Source organism: Coregonus lavaretus (assembly GCF_964263955.1).
Source record: "Coregonus lavaretus genome assembly, chromosome: 6".
Taxonomy (NCBI): Eukaryota; Metazoa; Chordata; class Actinopteri; order Salmoniformes; family Salmonidae; genus Coregonus; species Coregonus lavaretus.
In genome coordinates this window covers 1,971,232-1,994,933 of record NC_139993.1, presented here as the reverse complement: position 1 = coordinate 1,994,933, position 23,702 = coordinate 1,971,232, and the positions used below count along the sequence as shown (strand labels likewise).

Genomic DNA, 23,702 nt, shown 5'->3' with positions numbered 1-23,702 from the left:
GCCTTTTAGATCAAAATGAACAAGATTCCATGGACAGGGGGGGGGACCTGATCCTAGATTAGGAGTTCTACTCTGACTACGACCCAGGCAATTAGTTCAGCATGGTTCATCATCCCCCTATCTCTCCCTGTGGACCAGACTGCAATTACGCTGCTGAGTAGAATGCACGACGAGAAAGCCAAAGTATGAAAGAAATGTAAACCAAAAGTGAAAAGGCAGGGAGGGAAAATACCGGCCCCCATGCAAAAAACCATGGACAACTTGAGTCAGCGAGAGACTGTCGACAGCCATCAAGCCATCAGATTCTCCGGGATGCAGTTGTTTGAAATCTTCACCCGATGGTGATGCCTTTCAAGGAGAAATACGAGAGGGAGAGCGAGAGGAAAGTGTAGCTAAATGTGCCCTTGGAGATCGTTTTCCATATCTACTGTAATGTGTGGCATGAGGTTGGGAGAGAAATCCCCCTAGCTGCCATGAAAGCTCACCACGGTGGAGAGGCATGACACGTGACACCAGCCATCCACCAGTCCTTTCATTCTTACCAACACCTTAGAATGGTTTCAGAATTTGAAACAGCTGTAGGTTTGATGACAATGGACTAGCCAAGACAACTGGAAAAGCCATTGAACGGTGGTTGTAGGCTAGCCATCTAATATTCAAACCAAAATGCAAGCACAGAATAACTATCCATTCTTGATAATAAATGTTGGTCTTGAACTTTTGAATAGTTTTTCTATATTGTCTTGGCCTTGATTAAAACTTGAATTTGATCTGTGGCTAGCCTAATGTCTGGATCATTTTCAGGTCCTGTGGGGTAAAAAGCTTTTGATTAAGTGTGAGGTAGCTACAGTATAATCTTTCAGGTCTCCTCTGTCTCCACAGCATTGGTGGAAAAACATTGATTACCCTCTCTCTCCAGTGAAGTCAGATCCGAAACACATGCCCACCGCAGTGTGATCTGTGCCAATAAACCTGTCACAATTCTAGATTGCACATGAACTTGTATTAAGTCATCTTGGTGGAAATGTGCAGGTAATACGAGGGCAGTAGCCTAAGCACTGGGGCTCAACAAGGATTTAGAAAAGTGGGTAGTGCCAACTAACTAGAAGAAGGCCTAGGCATACCTTTTTCAAGTCTACTGATTGTTTCCACCACCTATTCCTTTGGTCTCTGGCTTTCCAGCTTAGCCTGACCAGAAGAATTTAGGCAATGTGTGGAATTCCCTGTCTATGTAACAATTATGTACTGTACCTGTCTATGTAACTATTATGTACTGTACCTGTCTATGTAACAATTATGTACTGTACCTGTCTATGTAACTATTATGTATTGTACCTGTCTGTGCTGTAACTACTATGTATTAGGGACACTTAGTAAAGCAACATTAAAAAAAAAAAAAAAAATCTGTCGAGTCACCCTCCTACTTATCCTTTTGTGTGTGTTTCTATTCTTGTTGCAGGGATGCTGGTGGTGATCGTGCTCCTACTCATTGCTATAGTGGTGGTTGCTGTGTGGCCCACCTAACGAAGAGGCTGAGGGGAGCGTTTTGGACATCGCACCGTCTGTCGGATTACCACTGAGACTGCATAGAGAGCCTACAGGGGAGACGAGGTGCAGAGGCACTTATGTAGGTATGTATCAAGCGTGCTGATTTAGGACCAGGTTTGCCTTTTAGATCCCATGGAATAAAATTACATAGACAAGGCAGACCTGATTCTAGATCAGCTCTAATACACTGAGACGCTTGATACATCTCTCCCCAGAGCTACCAATCCCTCTTCTCCCTCCCTCTGTATTTCCTCTCCTCGTGCCCCGTGTATGAAAACTGAGTGTACTGTACTCTACTGTACCTCAACCAGCAACAATGTTTTATTTTCTTACATGGGTGTTGGTTGGGTAAAGGGTAGCACTGACCCTACAGTAGGACCTCCCATGGGGGGACTTTTTCTTTCATAATTCTGTCTGTGGGCTGAGAGGTCCGGGGTTCCGGGTCGCTAATTCCGCTAGCTTAGCAATTCACTCGCACATATCTATGATTATTATGATTATATTTACCCGCTAGCAGTTCTAATGGTATCATTTGTCTTGGGATTTTATCATGTTTATAGGATAATGCCAGTCAGAACATATAACACATATGACTGTGTCACTTTTTAACAGTACTGTTTTATTTTCTTGATGTGAATCAGTTCAGCTTAATGCAACCTTGTAATTTCTAATAAACAACATTTACAGTTAACAGCACAGTCCATGGACTCCTTGGTGTAAATAATGTAGCTATTAGTTCTCTGGATTTACAGGTAGATTGCAATCATGTTATATAATATTGGTAATCTACTAAGGATAATGTACTGTATGTATACCATACTCTGCATTCTTCCACTATGTGAATTTAAAAGCCTTGCAAATGCTGCAAAAGGTTGAGAGATGCGTGCTTGCGTCCGTGTGAACAGTATAGCTATCCCACTACTGGTCCGAGCTTGGTCGTCTAAAGCTATTCCATCTACACCCAGCATGCTTAGCCCTCTACTGTACTGCCCTAAGTCACACATGGAGCTGTTGATAGAAGTGTGTTACGCCCAACACTCTGGCTTCAGAGATCCAAAGCAGACATTAAGCACTTCATCAGCCAATTATTTAAGTTGACAGAGAAGAAAGGCATCAAAGAAAAAGAAAGAGTCACACTAGTGGCGACTTAACAGGAGTTTATTTCAACTGAATTCTGGATTTAGTTCTACCAGCTTAGTGTTCAGTAGTTAATGTTTCCTTCTTAAAATCACAACCATCTAAACAACCACAAACAAGTAAAAAAAGGCAAAAAAAACGGAATAAAATCCACGTCTCGTGTCATTAAATATATCCATATATAGTAACCATAATATATTAGTACGCATCGTAAAACAACATCGCAAAAAAGGTTTCGCAATGGCCAACACAGCTAAACAACATTTACAATTAAAAAGTATTAACAAAAGCAACGTTTTGACAGGTCTGCGGGTAGTCATATTTGATCAAAGAGGAGGTCATTGTCAATCCATTGCTTGGAAAACTGATCAAAAATGTACATCATGGGGATACAGAGACAGAATGGAAAAAACGATCGAGGTTTGATTATATATTTTGTGCCAAACAGAAATACATTTACATGTAATGTCGCGAGTATGAATATAACGATGAAAGAAAATAACATGTAAATATATGTATAAATACGTGTAATATGTCATCTGTATATTTGATCTTTGTAAGAAGACACCAGCACAAAGCATATGTATTTATATGACTGATCTGTACACAGAGAGAAACGGTATGGAACACATGCTGGCAATCAGACCCTCAATGTTCATCTGATTTGGTTTAAAATAAAATAAAGATGTGGTTTGAATTCATTTGTGGATAATCAGGTGATTGAATTACATGATTTTTCCTCCTAGTCCTCATTTCGCCCTCAGCGAATCGTTCTGAACTTAATTAATTTGACAGCCTTGTAAGAGACATTGAAGAATGTCTGCAGCTGTTGAATTGCTGCCGCTACGGCATCCATATTAGGAATTCCATATTAGGACACTGACAGTTTAGCCTGAAATCTGACGACTTGCTAATATGGATGCCGTACACCATTCAAGACAGAATTTTCAAGAACTCAAGAGTGACAGGCAGTCCAGCATGTAACATGTATATCTTATGCACAAGGGTGAGGTCTATGGACGGTTAAGTGGGGGGAGAAGGGGTATGAAGCAAGAATTTAGAGAGATGACTTCTAACAATGTTTGTGTAATAATGTTTGGAACAGTTCACTGTCCGTCAAAGAGGTAAACTGCACTCTTACATTTCTGTTGCCTCAATACAACAAGAAAATAAATACTGTTCTTAGGTGTGCACTGTCCATTCTCTTTGCTTTCTAAAATCTACAATCAATAAATTGAAGTTAATAATAGTTTTATTATCTAGATAATTTTCACATAAAAATACTACCTATACGGATTTATTATTGTTGACTGCCAACCCCTTTTTTAGTACCTTGGGGAAGTGACTTGTTTCAATTCCAAATGCTTTACATAGTGTGATTTTTTTTTGTACTTACATTTTACATACAAAATGAGGTAATAATTATTGTTGGGCATGTAGACTTCTTGGCATCCAAAATATGGTGAATTTAATACAACACAGAAACAATTCTGTGCAGATTGGTGAATAGCCTACAGTATTAGGAAATATTGTTCCTAGGGAGAGGTCATATAAATATGTACATTGTAACGCTTTCAATTCAATATGTACCAATATCTCACTGCTTGGTTAACGTTCTCTGAAAACAATCAGATTTGTGTTGTCAACACACAGGGCCTAGTGTTGTAGCTAATCTATTTGAAACCTTAGGTATGATAAGGTATCAATTACAACATTGCAAATGTTTCCTTTTGGTTTTGTGTAAAGCATGTGTACTGTATAATAATAGTAATGTGAATTCATATTTCATAAATGTACACCTTCAATATAATTTTTTTTTTTTTAAACATCTGTATACTAAATCTGGGCATTATGGGGAAGAACCACACTGCTTTATGTCTCTTAGAAGGAAGGACTGGCTCCTAAATGACTCGATCATTAAATATATACTGAACAAAAATATAAACGCAACATGTAAAGCGTTTTATGAGCTGAAATAAAAGATCCCAGAAATGTTCCATATGCACAAAAAGCTTATTTCTCACAAATTGTGTGCACAAATTTGTTTACATCCCTGTCAGGGAGCATTTCTCCTTTGCCAATATAATCCATCCACCTGTCAGGTGTGGCATATCAAGAAGCCAATTAAAAAGCATGATCATGACACAGGTGCACCTTGTGCTGGGGACAATAAAAGGCCACTCTAAAATGTGCAGTTTTGTCACACAACACAATGCCACAAATGTCTCAACTTTTGAGGGAGCGTGCAATTGCCATGCTGACTGCAGGAATGTCCACCAGAGCTGTTGCCAGAGAATTGAATGTTCATTTCTCTACCATAAGCTGCCTCCAACGTTGTTTTAGAGAATTTGGCAGTACGTACAACCGGCCTCATAACCGCAGCCCAGGACCTCCACATCTGTCTTTTTCACCTGTGGGAACGTCTGAGACCAGCCACCCGGACAGCTGATGAAACTGAGGAGTATTTCTGTCTGTAATAAAGCACTTTTGTGGGGAAAAACTCATTCTGATTGGCTGGGCCTGGCTCCGCAGTGGGTGGGCCTGGCTCCCAAGTGGATGGGCCTATGCCCTCCCAGGCCCACCCATGGCTGCGCCCCTGCCCAGTCATGTGAAATCCATAGATTAGGGCCTAATTAATTTATTTCAATTGACTGATTTCCTTATATGAACTGTAACTCAGTAAAATCATTCAAATTGTTGCATGTTGCGCTTATATTTTTGTTCAGTATAATTTAACCAAACGTTAATAAAATGTTAAAGCAAGTATGGTGATCCTAAATAGAGACTGAAGATCCTAAATTGAAATCTGATTGTTATTGGTCTAATAGCGTGAGTCTTTGTGAAATCCCAGACATTTTGAATGCAGTCCGTCTTCTTGGGAATACAGCAAAATGATTATTAAAAACACTAATCATGAAATTAGACAGCAGCACCAGTCAAAAAGAGAGTAAGATACGGTGTCCATATTAGGACATCAACTCATCTGACACTGTCCTAATATGGACACCATATATGTGACATAATAACCAGCCTTTTTGGAGAAAGGTTGACATGCAGTTTGAAACTGTACAAGAGTGTGTTAACCACGACAATTCACAATGAACATTCATTCATTTCAGATCATTCTGAATACTGAAACTTAAGTCAACCGGACAAACAAAAAATGTGTAGATTAAAATAATATCCTTGATTAAGCTTAGTTAACAATGCTGGAGTCAAATATTTTGTAGACCTTTAGGAATGGACATTCATTTTCTTTCTTGCCATTTCACTGTCTGAATCTAGGGGCCAACATTCAATCCAACATTCAATCAAATGTACAATATGTCACACCCGTGATATAGAAAAAGAACATAGCTAGTAACTGTGCTATGAAAATGTGTGTTTTAGGTTACATACACATACGACCAGGTGAAACGAAAGGCAACTTATTTGATAATACATGAAACGTGCATTTCCAAGGCGCAGAACCAATGTTATTGTATGGCACTTTTTCTGAATAGAGTAAACCTAAGCATTTGCTGCACTGCCAGTATACACAAGTGATATTATTAGCTAACCCTAAAAACTACAGAAAACAGCTTGTGATAATGCAGTAGCTTGATTTGTGGTGTCTTCGCACCAGCACAAAATGCTCATAAAATCGGGCTATGAAATATCAATGTGAATTTTTTTTTTACTGAACACAAATAACTTTATATAAACTGGTAATAGGTGCAAACTTGGCAAATCCACAGAGACAAATCTCGAATGCAAAAACAACGAAGCAATAACACCTGCAGCGTGACCTCCTTCACAAAAGTCCACTAGAAAAAATATTCTTAATAATATTCTCTTCATGCTTCTACTCGAAAAAGTAGCGACAACGCACAGTCCCTTTCTGTCCTTCCTCAGTCTCCCTCTCTCTCCTCTCCTCCTTTTTCAACACCCACTCATGCTTTCTCCTGTCCCGTGTTCCATTCACTCGCTCCAGGCGTCGTCCGTCCTTTCCGCCTATGCCTTCTTGCACTTGCCTTTCTTCTCACGTTGCTGGAACTTCCTCAGCCGACGGGCCCATGTGTCTCTCCACTGGATGACCAGGGAGCCCTTATCGGCTACCACTCCAGACTGCCCTGGAGAATCCTCGTCGTTACCCAGGAGCAGGTACTTCTTCCCGGTCTTGATCTTTGGACACTTGCACGCCACATCCTTGGCCCTGACCCACAGGAACTGGTCACCGCGGCGGATGCGGCTCTCGCCCTGCTTGTAGACAGAGATGATGTTGACGGTGAACTTCCACCACTCGCCCGCCTTGTCCGCCTTCAGAATGTGCACCTGGACAGCTGGAGAGGGGGGAGAGAGAGAGACTTTAAGTGACGAGTCATTTACAATGTGTTTTTATTGTTATGTCTTTCCATTGTGTCTGACTCAATTCTAGCATTAAAATGTCCTGCTCAAAGGGATACACAGTACAGTGCTGTTATTCCTATCTCTATCAATGTGGTTCGTGTCTGTATCACAGACTTCAATTAGAACCCCATCCTTGTCCTCTTGGCACAGGAGAGCAACTCGGTCCTTATCGTCTGCTCCATTCCTTCCTGCTATCCTGACCTGTGACCCTACTCTTCTTCTCTAGACCGACAAGCCATGATCCCAGCAACAGTTACTATGGCACCCTGGGACAAAATAATTCAGTTTGACCGAGTCCAACATTTCCCATGGAATCCCTTTTCCTTCTTTCAAAAACCTTGCCTAGACATCTCTCTCATCTCTTTCTCTCTGGCCACTCAGTATGACAGGAGGAAGGGAGGGAGGGAAAAGTGCTAGTGTGAGTGTATCTCCCACTACAGATGTAGGATCTTAATTTAATCACCCTGTTGTAGGAGAAGTTTCCTGCAACGCAGGACATTTAAAACTTGTAGCGTCTTTGAGGTTTAAAAAGGCTTCTAAAGTTTATAATTTCCACTTTGTAATTTCAGACTTGATTTTCCCTTACGATACAAAAATGTCCATTCATTATAATCCACATAATAATTTACATTTCCTGTTGCTGCAGGATTATTTTCCTGCTGTAGAAGACTGGCTCAAATTAAGATCCTACATCTGTAAGTCTAGTATGCTACACTGAGTCTAGTACCATCCACCAGCCAAGAAGGGTATCAGACAGACAGTGAAGCAGGCAGTACTGACGCCGGGTAGCCTGCTGTCTGTAGCTGAAACCTCTAGCTCTTAGTCCTCTGTGTCCACTGGTCCATGTGTGTCTCCAGTCAGTGTGCTACTGGCTCCACAGACCATCGGCATGAGACGCTATGATCTCCACTGTCCAAGCGGCATTACAGGACACTAAAAACACCATAATTAACAAAGCCTCAAGGGCAGGGTTCTGTTCTATTCTCTTTAAAAAAGTGAGGTTGGCTTCCCCATTTGGCGCTGATTCTAGTGGAGTCATCAGCAACCACCCGGCCCCAGTGGATAGGAGACTGGGCCTGTAACCTAACCAGATGCCCATCAGAGGCTTGTATCCTCCAAGGGAAATGCTGTCAAGGCAAAGATGTCCGGTAGCAGATCCAGCTCCACGTCCAGGGGATTTGATTTGTAATGTGATTAAGAGGCAGGGATGGGCTGTGAGGAGATGGGTTTTGGGGAGCGGCTCTGTGATAGTATAATATATCACTGAGAGGATCAGGGGGAGAGAGAGGAGAAAGAGCACTACATTGACAATATGCTCTATTGCTCACCAACAGCTCTCAAAAGCAGCATAGATAACCTTAAAATGTAACAGCAGTCGTTAAACCATGGGTCCTTAGCTTACCTCCAATACACACAAACTAACTCACTGAGTGTGAATGTCATGGCTCTCTAAATGGGTTCTCAATGAGACGTATCCTGCACTGCACTGCAGATTTTACGCCATGCATGGTAGATCACAGCGTTATCAAATAGGGCCCTGGTGTCCTTTTCTGCTAGCATTAGCATTCCTGATGTCTTTTACTGTTACTATTAGCATGGGCATTGGTTGAACTGGCTGGTGACCTGGTGGTGAACCCTATTGGTGCCCTCTGTCACCCTGTCCTTCCCAGGTGTCACCACTGGAAGGCGCTCTCTGTTTGTGTTTGCACAACAACACAGGGTGAAACCCTGAGAGACCAACTGTAAATAACTCAGCCTATTGTTAAGCCCTGTTCCACTGTCATTTCAGCCCTTTTGAATAGAAACATGGCTGTATCCAAGCACCCTGTGGTTCTCTATGGGGGTTGGAGTGTGTCTGCATATTATCCAGCATAGGCCCAAGGCACAGCGAGACACTGCACTCCTACTGCTCTTCGCTCACAATCCGCCACACTGGGACCCTCCAGTACAACTTACTGAAGTGTAAAGCGCGAGGCGAGTCTTATCCTTGTACAGGACCAGTACAAAGCCCCCCTGAGGTATGGCGAGGCAGGGAGAAAGTGGATTAGACCCAGGCCTTGGCAGGGAGGCTGGACCCAGGGCCCAGGGAGGGTTAGGGAGGGCTGGGGAGGGCTTGGGTAATGTTGAAGAGGGCCAGAGGGGGAAGCAGAGGAAATTGCCTGTAATTGGTAATTGAGGAGAACAGTAAGAGTAAAACAGTGGGGGTTCCTTTACTGTAGCCTGCTCTGAAGTCCAGGAGCGTGTACCCTAACCCCACTGTGGACCCTTACACACACACACACACACACACACATACACACACACACACACACACACACACACAACATGTTGTCACAGCCTTCCCTGAGGCATGCTGGGGTGGTGCTGGGATCACTCATCAATACCAGCAGGTCCCCTCTACACACTCCCACTCCGGTGCATGCCAGACCTGCCCACCTGTGAGAGACTAGGATGGGGGTAGAGGACACTCCCTGTGTTGTTGAGCAGCTCTCTCAACACTGCTGAGTCTGAGCTACAGTAAGATACACAGTCATGTCTTGATGACATGCACCTGGGTAAGGTCCCACCTCACTCCCCATCTTCTCTCCCCTATGGGTCTTCAGTGGGCACTGACACTGACAAGCTCTGACTTATAGACAGACTTCTGTCCAGTATATAAGGTTAAGAGTTTGTACAGCTGAAGACCACAACACATCACTGGGCTTCCCCAGGACAGTGTGTCTCCCTACGGGGGTCTATTGACACTAGCCTAATGCCTGACTTTAACTGGAGACATTAACTGCTTCACCTCTTTCACACAGATGGAGTTACGCTGCTGGGGATCAATGATCCACAGAGCTTTAGTTTTTTACCACTCATTAAACCTGTTCGCCTATAAATGGCCACAAGCTAGTTACTGTGGTGTAGAACCTTTCTTTTTTTGCATATGCATACACATGGCAAACATTTACCAAACACCACAATTACGGTAGAGTATTTTCACATCTAAAAAAATCGTCCATCTTTTTTTATCAATTGCCTCTTAAAGAGCTGCAATGAGAAATAATTTAAGCCACTTTTCATTTGTGGCACAGGGGATTCCTCCTGACACCATTCCTGGATCCAACCCCCAAAAACTCAGGAACAATGCCTGGGCTGTCATTCATTCAATCTGCCAAGGTATTTTCAGGCAGGATGCCCCTTCTTGGTTGACTGATTTAACAGACTGGCTTCAATCAGGTCGGGGTCAAACCTCTACAACCTTCACCAGGGTCTTAACCACCTAAAGCACCTTTTCAACCTTTCAACCTTTTCAATGGCCAGGGCAGCCGGATGGGATGGCCACAGGAATGCCTGTCTGAAAAGGCCCATACCTTAAGTTCCCCTTAATGAGGACCTTTAGGCGCGCACCCCAACTGTCCGTCACACCGACTTTGCTTTATCCATTATCCGCTTTACCCTTAAATACCTGATGGGCTGTCCATCATCCTAGAACCCCCCTCCCCTTCGCACCCTCTCTATCCTCACACCCTAAGCTCTTCTCTCTGATGGCTTGTCCCCCTCCTTTGTTTGATCCTTTGACTTTCTTTCTTGAAAAGCCGGAGTAAGCCATCACTAGAATGCCCAGGAGCTGTAGGGTTGTCCTGGGGTGAGGCCTGGACTTGGTCCTGGGTGTTGTAAATAAAGATGTAGCTAGATACTTGAGCTAGCTGAGCTCCCTAGTCCACCAGGGCTCAGGAGGCTGTGTGAGCTTCTACTGTAGGACTGTACTGTACAGAGGATTGAACTCAACTCACCGTAATCTTTCTTGCAGTATTTCTTCATGTTGATCTTCAGTTTGCCTTTCGACGCCTTGCAATAGGAGTCACAGTCTGCATGTAGGAGAGAGAGCGAATAAGATACACACTAGATTAAAACAACTGAAGAGAGAGCAAAACGAACTGTGAAAAAAGACAAAAGTGACGCCACATCACATCTCCTTCAGAATTCCTTGAGCTTACTTACGATACGCATCTGCCAGGTTCAATTGTGTCTTCCTCTAATAGGGCTTATGGGTGCATTGAGAAGAGTGGTGGCCCATAGAAATGAGACCAGACAAAAGGGGTCCCGTGGCTGCAGGCGACCGCCCCGGCCCTGTCTGTCTGTGGCCTGCCCCTGCCCCTATAGCTCTGATGGGAGTACCTCTGGACTGCTGCGTATTGTGCCACCAACCAGGCCATCGCTTCAGAAAACGACTCAAATTAACCCCCCCAATCCCCACGCCGACCGCCACCCAACACCCCCCCTGTCAAAGTGCCAGTTTGGGACTGATTAAGGCCTGTAGATGCACCCCCCAGCCCCCCAACACCCATAGCTGCGGGAAGTAGGGGTGCTGGAGATGCTGCATCGCCTCCTGATAAATTGGAATAATTTGTTCTAAAATTATATTACTCCAGGCTGAACAGACATAAATGAATTAATCCCAAAATACCACACCAGAGAGCATAATTTAGCCGCAGAGGATCAATAGCTTCTAAAAAAAATAGCTGTGGATTAAGTTTTATCACTTAACAGTCGGAAAAGCACTCACGCCAAATATACAGTACCAGTCGAAAATGTGGCTACACCTACTCATTCAAGGGTTTTTCTTTATTTTTACTATTTTCTACGTTGTAGAATAATAGTGAAGACATCAAAACTATGAAATAACACATGGAATCATGTAGTAACCAAAGAAGTGTTAAACAAATGAAAATATATTTGAGATTCTTCAAAGTAGCCACCCTTTGCCTTAATGACAGCTTTGCACACTCTTGGCATTCTCTCAACCAGCTTCATGAGGTAGTCACCTGGAATGCATTTCAATTAACAGGTGTGCCTTGTTAAAAGTTAATTTGTGGAATTTCTTTCCTTCTTAATGCGTTTGAGCCAATCAGTTGTGTTGTGACACGGTAGGGGTGGTATACAGAAGATAGCCCTATTTGGTAAAAGACCAAGTCCATATTATGGCAAGAACAGCTCAAATAAGCAAAGAGAAATGACAGTCCATCATTACTTTAAGATATGGTCAGTCAATACGGAACATTTCAAGAACTTTGAAAGTTTCTTCAAGTGCAGTCGCAAAAACCATCAAGCGCTATGATGAAACTGGCTCTCATGAGGACCGCCACAGGAATGGAAGACCCAGAGTTACCTACAGAGGACAAGTTAATTAGAGTTATCAGCCTCAGAAATTGCAGCCCAAATAAATGCTTCACAGAGTTCAAGTAACAGACACATCTCAACATCAACTGTTCAGAGGAGACTGTGAATCAGGCCTTCATGGTCGAATTGCTGCAAAGAAACCACTACTAAAGGACACCAATAAGAAGAAGAGACTTGCTTGGGCCAAGAAACACGAGCAATGGACATTAGACCAGTGGAAATTTGTCCTTTGGTCTGGAGTCCAAATTAGAGGTTTTTGGTTCCAACCGCCGTGTCTTTGTGAGATGCGGTGTGGGTGAATGGATGATCTCCGCATGTGTAGTTCCCACCGTAAAGCATGGAGGAGGAGGTGTTATGGTGTGGGGGTGCTTTGCTGGTGACACTGTCTGTGATTTATTTAGAATTCAATGCACACTTAACCAGCATTGCTACCACAGTATTCTGCAGTGATACACCATCCCATCTGGTTTGGGCTTAGTGGGACTATCATTTGTTTTTCAACAGGACAATGACACAACACCCCTCCAGGTTGTTTAAGGGCTATTTTACCAAGAAGGAGAGTGATGGAGTGCTGCATCAGATGACCTGGCCTCCACAATCCTCCGACCTCAACCCAATTGACATGGTTTGGGATGAGTCGGACCGCAGAGTGAAGGAAAAGCAGCAAACAAGTGCTCAGCATATGTGGGAACTCCTTCAAGACTGTTGGAAAAGCATTCCAGGTGAAGATGGTTGAGAAATAGGTGGCTATTTGAAGAATCTCAGATATAAAAATTATTTTCATTTGTTTAACACTTTTTTGGTTACTACATGATTCCATATGTGTTATTTCATAGTTTTGATGTCTTCACTATTTTTCTACAATGTAGAAAATAGTAAAAATAAAGAAAAACCCTGGAATGAGTAGATGTGTCCAAACCTTTGACTGGTACTGTATATATATATATATATATATATATATATATATATATATATATATATATAGTTTTTTTTTTTAATGTACCACCCCCAACTCAAAACATCTTCCCGTGGCTATGCCAACTCCCTTCTCTTGTCAACTCAACCGCTATGTCCCTCCAAACCCAACTTTCCAGACCTGTACCCCCCCAGGCCCCCACCGACTTACCCCAACTCCCATTCCTTTTCAACTCGCCCCCAAAACCCACCCTTTGAGACCCCCCCAGGGCCGTGTCAAGCTTAGGCATTTATTGCAATAGGGGAACCCAGGGGTGGTGGTCCCAGTGATGGGTGGGTTGAGGGGGGGGTAGGGGGTCATAGCCACGACAAAAGGAGGTCAGGAAGGAAATTAGCGGCCCATGAAGCGTTAGCCAAAGCCCTTTCTGGTGTCCACTCCTCCACAGTGAACAAATAAATACCTGACACAGCTAGGGCCCGGCCATGGGTCTCATTTATAACCATTGAGTACATTTCAGACTAAATATCTGCATGTGCAATTTCTGAAAAGAATACAAATGTCAAAAATATTGATATTTATAAACTTGGCACACGCCACACATTTGCATGTTTCCCGTTTAAATCAGACCCGTCGTAAAACTGTGCACGCGTGAACGAGCATTATAACTCCGCCTGGAAACGCCCTCCATTCACTTTTTATGGTTACAATAAACTAATTTATTTGCTGTATAATCTGAAACTATTGGAATTAGGCCACGGCAGTTTCAAAAATAAATGTTATCAAATGTTTATGGAGGTGTTGCCAGAATGTTTTAATGTTTTGCAGTAATTTATTCTGTATTTGGCAAAGGATTGTGACAGTTTCTGAAAGAAAAAACTATGGAAAATTGTTTTGGACCTGTCAGCTGAACGTTTGAATTCAACAATGTTTTGCATCAATCTTTTCCCTAAAAATTCTGGACTATATTCTGAAACATTGTCTAGGGTAAAAAAATAAGTTTATTACAGTAGGCTACTGTACTTGCATTCAACGTAAAAGATCAACTGTCTGTTCACCTGTGAAATTCGACTGTATGTTATAATCTGCGCTGCCTATGGGATCACATCGGCTACAGCAAAACTTGAAATACATAGCCTATCTATTTAGGCTACTAGGCCCAATTAAATGGTAATTTGTTGTATGGCTACTTCGGGAAAATGAACTGATCATGGGCAGAAAAGGGGAGGAATTTATTCTGCAGCGGTTATGAAAATAAATATAAAATAAATACAATATAATCCACTACTGATAAAGAGTTTGGGGTACTTAGAAATGTCCTTGTTTTCAAAAGAAAATAATTTTTTTTGTCCATTCAAATAACATCAAATTGATCAGAAATACAGTGTAGACATTGTTAATGTTGTAAATGGCAATTGTAGCTGGAAACGGCTGATTTTTTATGTAATATCTACATAGGCGTACAGAGGCCCATTATCAGCAACCATCAGTCCTGTGTTCCAATGGCACGTTGTGTTTGCTAATCCAAGTTTATCATTTTAAAAGTCTAATTGATCATTAGAAAACCATTTTGCAATTATGTTAGCACAGCTGAAAACTGTCATTCTGATTAAAGATGCAATAAAACTGGCCTTCTTGAGACTAGTTGAGTATCTGGAGCATCAGCAATTGTGGGTTCGATTACAGGCTCAAAATGGCCAGAAACAAATAACTTTCTTCTGAAACTCATCAGTCTATTCTTGTTCTGAGAAATGAAGGATATTCTATGCGAGAAATTGCCAAGAAACTGAAGATCTCGTACAACGCTGTGTACTACTCCCTTAACAGAACAGCGCAAACTGGCTTTAATCAGAATAGAAAGAGGAGTGGGAGGCCCTGGTGCACAACTGAGCAAGAGGACAAATACATTAGAGTGTCTAGTTTGAGAAAGAGGCGCCTCACAGGTCCTCAACTGGCAGCTTCATTAAATAGTACCCGCAAAACACCAGTCTCAATGTCAACAGTGAAGAGGCGACTCCGGGATGCTGACCTTCTAGGCAGAGTTGCAAAGAAAAAGACATGTCTCAGACTGCCCATCTTAATCTTTGATTTTTATTGGCCAGTCTGAGAAATGGATTTTTCTTTGCAACTCTGCAAGAATCCCAGTTGCTAGATTCTGCAAAAATCCCAGTAGCTAGATGTGCCAAGTTTATAGAGACATACCCTAAGAGACTTGCAGTTGTAATTGCTGCAAAAGGTGGCTCTACAAAGTATAGACTTTGGGGGGGGGGGTGAATAGTTATGCACGCTCAAGTATGTCATTTTTTTTGTTTTATTTCTTGTTTGTTTCACCCCAAAAAATATTTTGCATCTTCAAAGTGCTAGGCATGTTGTGTAACTCAAATGATACAAATCCCCCCAAAAATGAATTTTAATTCCAGGTTGTAAGGCAACAAAATAGGAAAAATGCCGGGGGGGGGGGGGGGGGGGAATACTTTCGCAAGCCACTGTATATCAATACACTCAGTCACTGCAAAGATACAGGCGTCCTTCCTAACTCAGTTGCCGGAGAGGAAGGAAACCGCTCAAGGATTTCACCATGACTTCAAAACAACTACAAAGTTTAATGGCTGTGATAGGAGAAAACTGAGGATGGATCAACAACATTGTACTTACTCCACAATACTAATCTAAATGATAGAGTGAAAAGAAGAAAGCCTGTAGAGAATACAAATATTCCCAAACATGCATCCTGTTCGCAACAAGGCAGTTAAGTAATGCTGCAACAAATTTGGCAAAGTGTTATTTTGGGGGCATTTCCAACACATCACTGTGTACCACTCTTCATATTTTCAAGCATGGTGGTTGCTGCATCATTTTATGGGTATGCTTGTCATCGACAAGGACAAGGGAGTTTTTTTTAGGATAAAAATAAAAATGGAATAGAGATAAGCACAGGCAAAATCCTTAAGGAAAACCTGGTTCAGTCTGCTTTCTAACAGACACTGGGAGACAAATTCACCTTTCAGAAGGACAATAAAATAAAACACAAGGCCAAATATACACTGGAGTTGCTTACCAAGACGACACTGAATGTTTCCTGAGTGGTCTAGTTACAGTTTTAACTTAAATCGGCTTGGAAATCTATGGCAAGACTTGAAAATGGCTGTCTAGCAATGATCAACAACCATCTTGACAGAGCTTGAAAATTGTTTTAAAGAATAATGGGCAAATATTGTACAATCCAGGTGTGCAAAGCTCTTACACAGACTTACCCAGAAAGACCCAGAAAGACAGAATACTTATGTAAATTAGATATTTCTGTATTTAATTTTCAAAACATTTGCTAAAACTTCTAAAAACATGTTTTCACTTCGTAATTATGGTGTATTGTGTGTAGATGGGTGAGATTTTTATTTATTTAATCAATTTTGAATTCAGGCTGTAACACAACAAATGTGGAATAAGTCAAGGGGTATGACTACTTTCTGAAGGCACTGTATGTCAAATTATTTTACATTCCAAAAATACAATACATTGATGTTCACTCTTCTCACTAATGGCAAATGGCAGCATCTTGTTGTTATGTTTTCCTGTTTTTTTGTGGGGGTTTTTGGGAAAACAATCATGTCATCATATCATATCTCCCATTTTGCAATACAATACTTCAACCACTATACAATATGCATACGCATAGTCTAAAGTTTGTTCCGTTTTTATAAATGGCAACTTTTGCAGGAAAATGGCACACGCATGTTTTGGGGTATATTTTATATGTACACAACATTTATAAATGAGGCCCCTGAACCGTACTGTGTTGACTCAGATATTTAGTTTCTTCCGCCACAGTTTCAGTAACTATGGTGGATGCATCAGGCCAGCCTAGTACTGCTTGGCTTACTTGGTTTGGTTCCGTAATGTGAAAAGGGTAACAGGTTTGTGATGAATTACAGGGACTTTAAGTCTATATCCACACAGCCCACTTGTCTGAGTTAACCTTGACAGAAAAGGTGCCAAAGGCTTTCCTGATTGGCCCACGCTGCGCTGTCACACAGCCAGTTAACTTTCTGTAAAGAGTGTATGACGCAAGGCCAAACAGAGAAATTAAAATAATTTGTTTCCCTTTTTCTTCTTTCTTTCTTTCCCTCTCTAACTGACATAAATTGGATCCAGAGGACTGTATCGGCACAGCTCCCTCTAAACTCTCCTCTGAAAAAGTTTTAATAGTGCTATCTTTTCACAAAGTGAGAGATGAAGGGAAAGAGAGAGAGAGAGAGGGAGTGAGAGGGAAGGAAAAGTAGAGGAGGGGTGATGTGTTAAGCAGGGGTGATGGGGTGGTAGGAGGAAGGATAGGACCTTTCAGCCAGCCTGAATATGAACAAACGTCATTGTTGTGAGCAGGTCCTTGCACCATGCCTGCCTTTTACTTCCCTTTATATTCTGGGTGAATGAGGTTGCCTGGGTAACACTGAAACGAGGAAAAATGCACCCAAAGAAGAGGAGGGTGGGAGAGAGGCTATTGGTGTGGGGGGGGGGGGGGGGGGCACTAGAAGAGGACGAAGTTGGTTGGCGGGGTGGGGGGGTTACAAGTAAACCCAAAATCGTCTCAGCTGATGGAGTTCAAGAAGGTATTTGTGAGGGGGAAAAAATTGCACAGTAGATGATATTGAGGAGTCTATACTAGGCAGAGTGCCGCCTGATTTCCATGTAAATGACGACCCGGGCCCGTGGAAAAGCCTGCTTTTGTTTTCCCATAAACCCTCTTGATGGCATCATGATACTTTCCTTTGATATCTCTCGTTGGCCATTAGTGTACTCCTGAGACGAGCACCCCCAGATCCCCATACAGGACCAGGCAGTCCCATACCGCGAGGACAAATGTACCCTTTGTGTTGGACACTCTAGTCAGGGGAAGTGGAATTAGTCCAGGGGCGCTGATCTCTGTGTACCTCCCCTCTGCGCCTCCTCTTTCCATCTCCTCTCTCCATCTCCTCTCTCCATCTCTTCTCTACACTCTCTTACTGGGAGGTGTAGTTCCCTTTGTTTCTAATTTGTTTGAGCGAGGAAGAAGAAAGGCTGAGGGACGCTCCTTTGCCGCCTGGATGTGTCAGTGCTTCTTTAGCAGTGGGAGAGATTGATTGACACCCTCTACACAGGCGTTTACAGTCTTTAAGTCCTATGCACATCTTTCAGACGTTTATCTACGTGGATAAAAGTAGTGCTAAGACCTAGACAGGACCCAGTGACAGGGACCTGCTTAGCTGGAACAAAGAGGTGTAAATAGGGGCATGGGGGGAGGACTTTCTCCTCCCTCCTCCTTTCTCCTCCCTGAACAAGACTGATTGAGAAACAAATTGTGGCAAATAAAGCATTTAATTAGATTATAGCCACAGTGCCTGGGCTGTTGGGCTGCTGGAACCATAGCAGTAGGGCTGGACCCTGTCCAAAGAGAGGGCGTTTTCTTTTCTATTTCTTTCTTTCTTTCTTTAGTAGTACATGAGACCGGGCTCGAGACAATATATTGAGTGTCTCGGTCTTGTCTCGGTATAAGGAAGAACATACTGTTCTTCTGAAATATGAAGACAGAACATTTTGAACTCTTATCTTGGCAATGTGACAATTACAATCATGGTCTTGAATTGGACTTGCATTTGTCCGGTCTCGGTCTTGACTCGTCTTGACTCGGTCTTGCCTCCACCTCCAGTCTTGATTCGGACTCGATTTGCTCCGGTCTTGAATCAGTCTCACTTTAGGTGGTCTCGAACACAACACTGGCCGTGTCCAAATACCCATAATTGCGTTCTAAACAGTAGGCATTTTGGGTATTTTTGGTATGTGAAAATAGGTTTTATAGTATGTAAAAAAATAAAATAATGTATGCTTTAAATACCATGTAATGGATGTCATACTCGTTTCGGCTTTTCATCTACTACAAATTCGCTGCATGCTATTGAGGAACAGAATAATATTTTCAGATCCACGTGTGTTTGACAGCAGCTGATAATGAGACGTGCTGTACCAAAAACGAAGGAATGGCGGGAAACGGTGTAGTTGCACATTAGATGACGCATTATCAGTATGGGTGAGTCTAGTATGGTGATATCTGTTGCTTACTGCATACATTCTTACTAAACAGTACTTTCTTAATAGTATGTAGTATGATTAGTACACAGTATGCAGCTTTAGTAAGTAGTAGGCAAGACAGATTTCGGACATGGCCTCTTTCTCTCTTTTTCATTCATTCTTTCATCCTCCTGAAGGGAGGGAAAAGTTGTGTTTTTGATCCCAGTGAGCAACAGAGCTGGGAAACAACAGAGAGCGAAAGCGTTTATTTATGATTCATGACATGATGGTTTTGTGGGTTGTTTTTTTTGGGCGGCATGTTCTGTGGAACCAATCTTAAAACAAGAGTGTGACCATCCCTATTGCTGCAATTGAGTTTCAGTGGAGTCAGTGGCAAATGATGCTGGCTCCATCCCAACATACAGACAACAGAAGAGAGCGAGAGAGGCTGATGTCAATGTTTTCATGTTGTAAGAGCAGGCCTGAGATTGCCAAGCCATAAATCATATTGTGAGTTTAGCATCGAGGATGATGAGACGCTGATACAATGCTATTGCGATGCTATTTTCTCCCCATTCTCTTTCTCTCCGTTCTCTTTCTCTCCCTCACTCTTGGGTCACCATTTCTCTCTCTCTCTCTCTCTCTCTCTCTCTCTCTCTCTCTCTCTCTCTCTCTCTCTCTCTCTCTCTCTCATTAAACTCGGAGCAGGTAATACAATCCCATGACACAATACTAAAGCCCAGTGAGGCAGCAGAGAGTATTAACAGGGCATGTGAAGTGTGGACCCAGAGAGAGAAGGACTTATGTCCTAAATATCCAGGGAGCGTCTCACCGTGAATCCTGAACACTTCCAGCCACAACAAAACACGTCTTTCTTATCATCATCATCATCATCATCATCATTTTGGCCCATATCCTGGATCATGTTCATAAGGGCAAACCGTCCCAAAATGTTTTGCAACAGAAAACGAAAACGAGCTCTTCTCATTGGACGAGTTTCGACAGTACCTCCCTGTTTTATAACGGTTCTGACTGTTTTCTTTCATTTTGTGCCTAATGAACACCACCCTGGTTGTGGTCACTGGTTGATATCATGGTGGTCACAGCTCAGCTGTTATAATTGCTCTACAGACATCTCTGTCAGGCGAGGACCAATGGGGAGTGACTACTCACACCATCCGTCACCTAACCGCACAATATGTGTTTTGTCTGGGCCTTGCAGTCCGAGGTATTCGCCATGCATTCCACCCCTCCATGTGCCCCCCCCCCCCCCGATGGGGTTGGTGGTAGGGGGGAGGCACCTGCTGCACAGCTGTCCAGCCTTGCCTCTAATAAGCCCACCCCAAGCATACAGGTTCCCTTTCTTTTCCTTTAGTCCTACCTCACAAACCAAAGTAGTAATAATGTCATGACTCATCACTTAGTCTCTCCATCTAGATAAAACAATGTATATATCTGCATCTATCTGTATGCGTCTCTCTCTCTCTCTCTCTCTCTCTCTCTTTACATACAGTGTATTCGGAAAGTATTCAGACCCCTTGACTTTTTCCACATTTTGTTACATTACAGCCTTATTCTAAAATTGATTAAATAAAATAAAAATCCTCATCAATCTACACACAATACCCCATAAGGTCAAAGCGAAAACAGGTTTTTTGAAATGTTTGTAAATGTATTACAAATAAAAAACTGAAATAACTTATTTACATAAGTATTCAGACCCTTTGCTATGAGACTCGAAATTGAGCTCAGGTGCATCCTGTTTCCATTGATCATCATTGAGATGTTTCTACAACTTGATTGGAGTCCACCTGTGGTCAATTCAATTGATTGGACATGATTTGGAAAGGCACACACCTGTCTATATAAGGTCCCTCAGTTGACACTGCATGTCAGAGCAAAAACCAAGCCATGAGGTCAAAGGAATTGTCCGTAGAGCTCCGAGACAGGATTGTGTCGAGGCACAGATCTGGAGAAGGGTACCAAAAAATTTCTGCAGCATTGAACATCCCCAAGAACACAGTGGTTTCCATCATTCTTAAATGGAAGAGGTTTGGAACCACCAAGGCTCTTCCTAGAGCTGGCCGCCTGGCCAAACTGAGCAATCGGGGGAGAAGGGCCTTGGTCAGGGAGGTGAGCAAGAACCCAATGGTCACTCTGACACAGCTCCAGAGTTCCTCTGTGGAGATAGGAGAACCTTCCAGAAGGACAACCATCTCTGCAGCACTCCACCAATCAGGACTTTATGGTACAGTGGCCAGACGGAAGCCACTCCTCAGTTAAAGGCACATGACAGCCCGCTTGGAGTTTGCCAAAAGGCACCTAAAGGACTCTCAGACCATGACAAACAAGATTTTCTGGTCTGATGAAACCAAGATTGAACTCTTTGGCCTGAATGCCAAGCGTCACGTCTGGAGGAAACCTAGTACCATCCCTACGGTGAAGCATGGTGGTGGCAGCATCATGCTATGGGGATGTTTTTCAGTGGCAGGAACAGGGAAACTAGCCAGGATTGAGGGAAAGATAACAACGCAAAGTACAGAGAGATCCTTGATGAAAACCTGCTCCAGAGCGTTCAGGACCTCAGACTGGGACGAAGGTTCACCTTCCAACAGGACAACGACCCTAAGCACACAGCCAAGACAACGCAGGAGTGTCTTCGGGACAAGTCTCTGAATGTCCTTGAGTGGGCCAGCCAGAGCCCGGACTTGAACCCGATCGAACATCTCTGGAGAAACCTGTAAATAGCTGTGCAGCAACGCTGCCCATTCAACCTGACTGAGCTTGAGAGGATCTGCAGAGAAGAATGGGAGAAACTCCCCAAATACAGGTGTGCCAAGCTTGTAGTGTCATACCGAAGAAGAATCAAGGCTGTAATTGCTGCCAAAGGTGCTTCAACAAAGTACTGAGTAAATGGTCTGAATATTTATGTAAATGTGATATTTCCGTTTTTTTTTTTATACATTTGCAAACATTTCTAAAAAACAGTTTTTGCTTTGTCATTATGGGGTATTGTGTGTAGATTGATGAAGATTATTAATTTTTTTACTCCATTTTAGAATATGGCTGTAACGTAACAAAATGTGGAAAAAGTCAAGGGGTCTGAATACTTTTCGAATGCACTGTATATATAGACTGAACAAAAATATAAACGCAACATGTAACGTGTTGGTCCCATGTTTCATGAGCTGAAATAAAAGATTCCAGAAGTGTTTCATACACACAAAAATCTTATTTGTCTCAAATTGTGTGCACAAATGTGTTTACATCCCTGTTAGTGAGCATTACTCCTTTGCCAAGATAATCCATCCACCTGACAGGTGTGGCAGATCTAGAAGCTGATTAAACAGCATGATCATTACACAGGTGCACCTTATGCTGGGGACAATAAAAGGCCAGTCTAAAATGTGCAGTTTTGTCACACAACACAATGCCACAGATGTCTCAAGTTTTGAGAAAGCGTGCGATTGACTTGCTGACTGCAGGAATATCCACCAGAGCTGTTGCCAGATCATGTAATGTTAATTTCTCTACCATAAGCCACCTCCAACGTCGTTTTAGAGAATTTGGCAGTACTTACAACCAGCCTCATAACTGCAGACCACGTGTAACCACGCCAGCCCAGAACCTCCACATTCTGCTTCTTCACCTGCGGGATCGTCTGAGATTTGATTGATGGCAATTTGAATGCACAGAGATACCGTGATGAGATCCTGAAGCCCATTGTAGTGCCATTCATCCGCCACCATCACCTCGTTTCTGCATGATAATGCACAGCCCCATGTCGCAAGGATCTGTACACAATTACTCAAAGCTGAACATTTCCCAGTTCTTCCATGGCCTGCATACTCACCAGACATGTCACCCATTGAGCATGTTTGGGTTGCTCTGGATCGACATGTACGACAACGTGTTCCAGTTCCTGACAATATCCAGCAACTTCGCACAGCCGTTGAAGAGGAGTGGGACAACATTCCACAGGCCACAATCAACAGCCTGATCAACTCTATGCGAAGGAGATGTGTGGCGCTGCATGAGGCAAATGGTGGTCACCAGATACTGACTGGTTTTCTGATCCACACCCCTACCTTTTTGTAAGGTATCTGTGACCAACAGATGAATGTCTGTATTCCCAGTCATGTGAAATCCATAGATTAGGTCCTAATTAATTAATTTCAATTGATTTCCTTATATGAACTGTAACTCAGTAAACCTTTGAAATTGTTGCACGTTGCGTTTATATTTTTGTTCAGTATACACTACCGGTCAAATGTTTTAGAACACCTACTCATTCAAGGGTTTTTCTTTATTTTTACTATTTTCTACACTGTAGAATAATAGTGAATACTTCAGAACTATGAAATAACACATATGGAATCATGTAGTAACCAAGAAAGTGTTAAACAAATCAAAATATATTTTATATTTCAGATTCTTCAAATAGCCACCCTTTGCCTTGGCATTCTCTCAACCAGCTTCACCTGGAATGCTTTTCCAACAGTCTTGAAGG

General features: G+C 42.6%; 2 protein-coding genes across 2 annotated transcripts in view; one reads left to right on the top strand and one right to left on the bottom strand.

The window, feature by feature from the left end:
- The window catches only part of LOC311131268 (syntaxin-8-like), a 47,776-nt gene extending 45,537 nt beyond the window's left edge, over nt 1-2,239 (top strand). Inside the window, exon 8 of the mRNA XM_084164138.1 lies at nt 1,460-2,239. Within this exon, the coding sequence (XP_084020264.1) occupies nt 1,460-1,524 (65 nt within the window). The 3' untranslated portion in view covers nt 1,525-2,239. The remainder of the gene's footprint in view (nt 1-1,459) is intronic.
- Nucleotides 2,240-6,589: 4,350 nt separating this feature from the next.
- LOC311130330 (netrin-1-like) overlaps nt 6,590-23,702 on the bottom strand; it is a 53,642-nt gene continuing 36,529 nt past the window's right edge. The window contains exons 6-7 of the mRNA XM_084163059.1: nt 10,851-10,925; nt 6,590-7,007 (exon numbers count right to left, since the gene is read on the bottom strand). Of these exons, the coding sequence (XP_084019185.1) occupies nt 6,679-7,007; nt 10,851-10,925 (404 nt within the window). The 3' untranslated portion in view covers nt 6,590-6,678. The remainder of the gene's footprint in view (nt 7,008-10,850; nt 10,926-23,702) is intronic.